At 42.1% G+C, this 7,795-nt stretch overlaps 1 protein-coding gene across 1 annotated transcript in view; it reads right to left on the minus strand.

The window, feature by feature from the left end:
* The window catches only part of DLGAP5 (discs, large (Drosophila) homolog-associated protein 5), a 42,176-nt gene extending 34,612 nt beyond the window's left edge, over positions 1-7,564 (minus strand). The window contains exons 1-2 of the mRNA XM_011961979.1: positions 7,413-7,564; positions 4,901-5,139 (exon numbers count right to left, since the gene is read on the minus strand). Of these exons, the coding sequence (XP_011817369.1) occupies positions 4,901-5,138 (238 nt within the window). The 5' untranslated portion in view covers position 5,139; positions 7,413-7,564. The remainder of the gene's footprint in view (positions 1-4,900; positions 5,140-7,412) is intronic.
* Positions 7,565-7,795: the final 231 nt, after the last annotated feature.

A 7,795-nucleotide genomic window follows, 5' to 3' on the forward strand; every position in this document is an offset into this window, starting at 1 on the left:
GCTTGCAGTGAGCTGAGATCGCGCCACTGCACTCTAACCTAGGCGACAGAGCAAGACTCCGTCTCAAAAAAAAAAAAAAACAATGCTTTCAATAAGCCAGGCACAGTGACACATGTGTAGTCTCATCTACTGGGGAGGCTGAGGCGGAAGGATCATTTGAGCCCAGGAGTTCAAGTTCAACTTGAGTAACACAGCAAGACCTCTCCGCACAAAAGGAAATGCTTTTAATATTTCTTGTTAATTCTTTAGCACTCTAACCACAAGTTTTTTCAACCCCTAGTCTTTTAAAATTTGTATTCATTTTGCCTTCATGTGTTCAAATATTAACTGCTTGCTATGCTTCACTTTTAAATGAACTAACTTGCATGATAGCCAGCATCCAAGCTGCCCTCTACTGATCCTCACTTCCTGGTAGTCTTGCCCTGTGTCATCCCCTCTCACACTGAATAGGGCTGACTTGTGTGACCAAGACAGTATCACAGGAATAATGGAATATGACTTCTAAAACCAGGTAGTGTTTGCCTTGCTCTCTCTTGAAGAGTCGCTTGCTCCGGGAGAACCCAGGTGCCATGCGGGGCCTTAAGAAGACTCAAGTAGTCCTGTGGAGGTATCCACATGACAAAGAACTACGGCCTCCTGCCAAAAGCCAGCATCAACTTGCTGTTCATGTGAGTCAGTCTCTTGGAGGCAGATCCTCCAGTCTCAGTTAAGGCTTCAGATATATCTCTGGATGACATCTTGGCTGTTACCTTCAGAATCACCCAGCTCAGCCATACCCAAGTTCCTGACCCACAAAAATTATATGAAATAATCAATGTTTATTGTTTTAAGCTGCTAAGTTTTGGGATAACTAATACAATTATAGTTATTGTATATATACAATAACTAATAAATACATCTATTTATTATAATAGATGTACTCCATTCCTTCTCAGCTATTCAAGGACATTCTTCCAGCAACTTATCCTCTCACTCATCTATTTTTTCCTCTACTGAATTGTTGCCATTATGAAGTTACAAACATGCAGTAATTTCTCCCTACCTACATCCTCATCTAGCACTATTTCTCTAGTCCCATTTAAGGCAAAATTCTTCAAGAGAGTTACCTGTATCTCTACTATCAACACTTTTATTTATTTGAGACAGAGTCTCGCACTGTCGCCTGGGCTGGAATGCAGCGGCATGACCTCAGCTCATTGCATCCTCGGCCTCCCAGATTCAAGCGATTCTCCTGCCTCAGTCTCCCGAGTAGCTGGGAATACAGGTGCCCACCACCATGCCCAGCTAATTTTTTGTATTTTTAGTAGAGACGGGGGTTTCACCATTTTAGCCAGGCTGGTCTCGAACTCCTGACCTCGTGATTCACCCGCCTCAGCCTCCCAAAGTGCTAGGATTACAGGCGTGAGCCACCACGACTGGCCTGTTTTGAGACAGTCTCACTCTGTCGTCCAGGCTGGAGTGCAGTGGCGCAATCTTGGCTCACTGCAACCTCCACCTCCTGGGTTCAAGCAATTCTCCTGCCTCAGCCTCCGTAGTAGCTAGGATTACAGGCATGTGCCACTGCATCTGGCTAATTTTTGTATTTTGAGTAGAGATGGGGTTTCATCATGTTGGCCAGGCTGGTCTCGAACTCCTGACCTCAGGTGATTCACCCACCTTGGCCTCCCAAAGTGCTGGAATTACAGGTGTGAGCCACCATGCCCAGCCTATTTCCAACACTCTTTATATTCCCTCTTAATTTTTCAAAATTATGAAAAACTTCTAATATACACACAGAATTCTGATGAACCCCATATACCTATTACCCAGATACAATATTTATGAACATTTTGCTGCAGTTGTTTAAAACAAATTATGCTTAGAAGATTTCATCTCTAAATACTTCAGTATATACTTCTAAAAAATAAAGACATTTCCAGCTAGGCGCGGTAGCTCACACCTGTAATTCTTTGGGAGACTGAGGTGGGTGGATCACCTAAGGTCGGGAGTTCAAGACCAGTCTGACCAACATGGAGAAACCCTGTCTCTACTAAAACTACAAAATTAGCCAGGCGTGATGGTGCATGCCTGTAATCCCAGCTACTCAGGAAGGCTGAGGCAGGAGAATCACTTGAAACCGGGAGGCGGAGGTTGCGGTGAGCTGAGATCACGCCATTGCACTCCAGCCTGGGCAAGAAGAGCAAAACTCCGTCTCAAAAAATAAAACAAATAAAAAAATAAAATGAAGACATTTCCTTTCACAGCCACAATATCATCATCACACTTAACAAAATCAGCAGTAATTCCTTGTTATCTATTACAAGGTCCAGATTTAAATTTCTCTATTTGTTTCAAAGAGGTCTTTTAAACCATCTATTTATTTAAATCAAGAACCAAGTAAGATCAACGCATTTTATTTGGATGTCTTTTTAAATCTCTTCATCTAAAACAGATCTGACAAAACAGATTTTGTCTTACTGACAAAAGGTAGTCAGTTTTCTACTGAATGTCCTTGCAAGCTATATTTGTTTATTTACTCATTCCTCTAGGCCCCATGTTTTCTATAGGCTACAAATTATATCTAAAGGTTTGATTATACTCACCCATTCCAATCTGATTCCCTGAATCTCACTCCACCAAAACTATTCAAGATCACCAGTGACCTCCACAGTGGTGAAGTCCAAATTCTCACTTCTATTATACTTGATCTAACAAGCAGTACTGACTGACATAGTTAATCAGTCTCTCCTTGATATGCACTTTTCTATTTGGTTTCTAGGACAGCACGTTCTTCTGGTTATCCTCTTACATTACTTTGCACTGTTCCTTGGTTCTTTACTAGTTTTCCCTTGTCTTTTTTTTTTTTTTGAGACAGAGTCTTGCTCTGTCACCAGGCTGGAGTGCAGTGGCATGATCTCGGCTGACTGCAACCTCCATCTCCTGGGTTTAGGTGATTCTCCTGCCTTAGCCTCCAAAGTAGCTGAGACTACAGGTGCGCACCACCATGCCCAGCTGATTTTTGTATTTTTAGTAGAGATGAGGTTTCACCATGTTGGCCAGGATGGTGTTGATATCTTGACCTCATGATCCACCAGCCTCAGCCTCCCAAAGAACTAGGATTACAGGTGTGAGCCACCACGACCAGCCCCTTGTCTTTTAATACTTTAATATCAACTAAATTATTGCAATAGTCTACTTACTGCTCTCCCTGATGTCATACACACTAACCTGCAATCTATTCTCAACACAGCAGCCAAAGTGATCTTTTTTTTTTGAGATGGAGTCTCACTCTGTCACCCAGGTTGGAGTACAATAGTGTGATCTCAGTTCACTGCAACCTCCACCTCCCGGGTTCAAGCGATTCTCCTGCCTCAGCCTCCTGAGTAGCTGGGATTACAGGTGCGTGTCATCACACCCAGCTAATTTTTGTATTTTTAGTAGAGACAGGGTTTCACCATGTTGGTCAGGCTGGTCTCGAACTCCTGACCTCATGATCCACCTGCCTCAGCCTCCCAAAGTGCTGAGATTACAGACATGAGCCACTGCGCCCAACCTGATCCTTTTTCTTTCTTTTTTTTTTTTTTTTTTTTTTTTAAGGGGACAGGATCTCCATGTGTTGCCCAGGACAGAGTGCAGCGGCCTTTCACAGGCACCATCGTAGCACACTAAAGCTTCAAACTCCTGAGCTCCAGATTTCTTGCCTCAGCCTCTGGAGTAGCTAGGGCTACAGGCCTGACTCCAAAGTGATCCTTTTAAAATATAACTCAGATTACATAAACACCCATTAATGGCCTCTCATTTCAGAGTAAAAGTCAATGTCCTTATAATGATGGTCCTTAGGATTCTATGCAATCTATCTCCCTTGCTCATTCTTTTATACCCAGTTACCTACTTGCATTCACTAAAACATACCAGGCACACTCCTACCTCTAAGCCTTTGCAAATGGGAAATAAAGGGTATTTTAATAGCCTACTGACATAGTTAGACTTTTATTTGAAATATTTTTGGTTAAGAAATGGAGCATTTGAGAGGACAACAGTAAAGGCAAGGAGATGACTTAGAAGGTAACACTACCACCCTTTCTCAAATAAAAAATGTTTGGTTCTTTCTGCTATTCCCCATTTATCCTAGCATTATTTCAATGCCATCTAGCTCCTGATGCCTGCTATATGAACACAACAAATGGGAGTAGGGTGACTCCTGACTAAACACAAGTCATTTCTCAGTTCCCTTTCTCTTCTCTGTAGCATCCTTTGCCTTATAAAATGCTCTATTTTACCTTTTTCTGAGATTATTCCTTTCTTCTTTAGTTGGTTCCCTCCATCCTAATGTTCAATCCTTCTGGGCAAACTGCAAGGATGGATTCTTTGCTCTTCTTAGTAATGTTTCCATTGACAAAGTACTCTCATTTCATGGATTCTTTAATTATTCTATTTTTACATTGCTTATCAGTTTATCTTATCAACACTTACTCTACCTAAGCTCCATAAGAACTTTAGGATTTCTATGAGGCAATATAGATAAAGTGTTATAATACTCCATAGGTAAATGGCTTTGCCTTAAAGACAGTACTTAGTTGTAGAAAACAGGTTAAGGGGCCAGGCATGGTGGTTCATGCCTGTAATCCCTACGCTTTGGGAGGCTGAGGCAAGAGAATTCCTTGAGCCCAAGAATTTGAGGTTACAGTGAGTATACCACTGCATTCCTGCCCAGGTGACAGTGAGACTCTGTCTCTTGTAATTAACAAAAAAAAAAAAAAAAAAAAAGAAAAGAAAAAAAGGAAAAAGACCAAAAAAGAAAGGTTATTTATAGAATGATATTTCAAAATTCTTCTGGCCAGGGTTTTTTACTCACACAGGCATTAAACCAACTATTATTCACTCTTCAAAGTACTTAAAATTACAACAGACCTTTACTTACTTGGCTTAACGATGGCCTTTTCTGGAATAAGTTCTTGAGAAGTCTCATCTAATTCAACAAGAATTCTACCTTCCAAGGTTGGAATGTTTACATCTTTCAAACCGAAGTGTCTATTTCGTTCGTATTCCTTATGTCTGTTTTCTTTCTGAGACAGTGATTTCCTATGAGCAATTTTAGTTCTAATCATTTCAGTACTTAAATCCTTCCTGTGTCGACTGGCAAAATGTGATGAAGACATCCTGTCAAGGAAAAGGACAAAACCCAACTTACATAAATTTGCATTATTTAAAAAAATTAAGATTATAGTTCATCTCCTGTCCCACTTCAGGGCCTTCTGAAATAAAAATATAAAATGCACAATGAAAGAAATATGTAACACTGAAAAGTGGGAAGAAGATTATCAGAGCATAAGAAGCTACCTATTTGGGGGTTTTAAATAGGAAATTGCTTAACCGATGAAGAGAAAGCCAGGAAGCTATAGTCCAGAATAAAAGAGGCTCTGGGCTTAGAGAACACTGCAAAAAGAAAAGCGTGAACTAAAGGTGAAAATAGGTTAAGTGAAGGACCATGTACAGAATAGTTTCCTTACCCATGATGACGAATGCAGGTAGTCTAACATTTCTTCTAAAGCCAAAAAAAAAAAAAAGCAAAAACAAAAACAAACAAAAACCCCACACCAGGTACCTATTAGTCATGTAGAGATAATCAATAGGCAGCCAGATACAGATAGAGTTGGACAGAGAGGCACAGGGCAAAGTATGTGGAAAGGAACAAGGAGCTTCCATGCTCTCTCAGGTAGCACCACCGTTTAGGAACCTTCATGTGTTCACCTAAGAAGCTCTCCAAACACAGGTGGTTTTTTTTTTGGTTTTTATGGCAGCTTCATTACATAAGCATGAGTGATTAAATCATTGGCCACTGGTGATCAAGTCAACCTTCAGCTCCTCTCCCCTCCCCAGAGGTTGTGAGGTGGGGCTGAAAATCCCAACTCTCTAATCCTGCCTTGGTCTGTCTAGTGACCAGCCCCAATCCAGAAGCTACTGAGAGGCATCCAGCTATCAGTCAATCATTAGCATACAAAAGGCTACCACTTCGAAGACTCCAAGGATTTTAGTAGTAGTTTACCAGAAAACAAAACAAGACCAAATATATAGTTCACAATAACCCTATCAGTTTGCTCCATTATTTTCATCCATACAAGAAATCATACAGTATAGGCTGGCAGGGTGGCTTAGGCCTATAATGCTACCACTTTGGGAGGCCAAGGCAGGAGGACTGCTTGAGCCCAGGAGTTTGAGACCAGCCTGGGCAACATAACACGACTCCGTCTCTATAAATTTTAAGAAAGAAAAGCCATACACACATACACACATGCACGAAATCATATAGTTTACTTGGCACATGCCTTTTTCTTGGAAAGATCTTTGAGAATGTATTCAAGCAAAACAAAAGAGGTCAATAAAGACGAAGTCAGTGGGTCCAACTGGGAAGAACAAAGAAAACTGGAAAGTTTGAGGGGGTCACCTGTGTAGCTGGTATAGAGAACTGCCAAGCCAAACTGGTGAAAGGATACTGATTCTCAGCAGTTAAAAAACAAAAAACAAAAAAAAAGGTAAGGGGGAGGCTCTGTGATAGGCACACTCTGGTATACTCTTCAACAAGAATTAACTAAATCCACTAGAAAACTCCAGATAATAGGAAAATTGGCACAAGTAATGCAATAAATTGTTACATGATTCTAAGCAATCGACAAAATATACAAAATGAGAATCTGACCTGCACGCTAACAACATTCTCCTCCAAGACTCAAGGAAAGTGACAATGGACTGTGCTTTTCATAAAGAACTATTTTCTACTATTTATCTCCTGCAGTATTAATTCGCTGAAGATTGAAGAAAAATTAAGACTTATATATTAAATACAGGACAGCACTATCCACAGCAAGAGAAAGAGCGAGCAAGGACAACATTAAAGGTATAATTATCAGAATAACCCTGATAGGTAGTTACTATTATCGCTCTTATACAGATGAGGTCAATTAACTGCTCACATTAGCATATCTAAAAGGTAGTGAAGCTGAGATCCCAAGCCAGGCAGCCTGACTCTTCACACACACCTAAATTTTGTTTGGCTGAGTGGCGTTTCCTCCAGCTTGAAAGTCTAGAATGCGTTAATCTTGCTTTACTAAAGGTTCTCAACCGGGCGTTTTTAGTTGCCATGGGACCTGGGAAGAGCTACGGAAATTTAATGTCGGAGCTAGTGAAGAACAGTTTCACCCCAAAGGCCAATTACGCCCCCGTGGTGAAACACTGACTTCTACAGAGGTCACGGCAAATATACGGACTCTTCTAAAGGTTCGCGTTATCAGCTTCAGTAAGGGCAGGTAACACGCTCCTAAAGGAGGCTGCCTCTGACTGGCTCCGACGCTCGCAGTCCCCGGTCCTCAGACCCTTCTAGACCTTCAACGGAAGCGGGCCAGCGTTCTCTGTCCAGCTCTCCAGCACCCACCTACCTGAGGCACCTTCCAGCGTGAAGCCTCAACCAAACAAAAAGTAAACAACACTCGTTCTGGACGACCACTGCCCACTCCGAAGCAGGAACTTTCACAACCCGAGCCTCCACGAAATTCAAACTTGCCGCACGGAGCCGCTGATTGGAGGGGCTTTAACCAACACTTCCGGGGAAGATCCCGCCCCTTCCACTCAACGAGGCTTGCGATTGGCTTGCTCCGTGCGACATTTGAATTGATTGAAAGGTGAAGGGACTGTTCAAAAGATGGGTGTGAGAGGGAAAATAGGCGGGACCGCGACGCGAGATGAGAAGGGGTGGAGCAGTGGGGGCGCTCACGTCAGGTGAAGGGCGGGAGTGGGCGGCGGAGGCCAGGGGGTGATGCTG

This window comes from Colobus angolensis, unplaced genomic scaffold, assembly GCF_000951035.1.
Source record: "Colobus angolensis palliatus isolate OR3802 unplaced genomic scaffold, Cang.pa_1.0 Scaffold57, whole genome shotgun sequence".
Lineage (NCBI taxonomy): Eukaryota > Metazoa > Chordata > Mammalia > Primates > Cercopithecidae > Colobus > Colobus angolensis.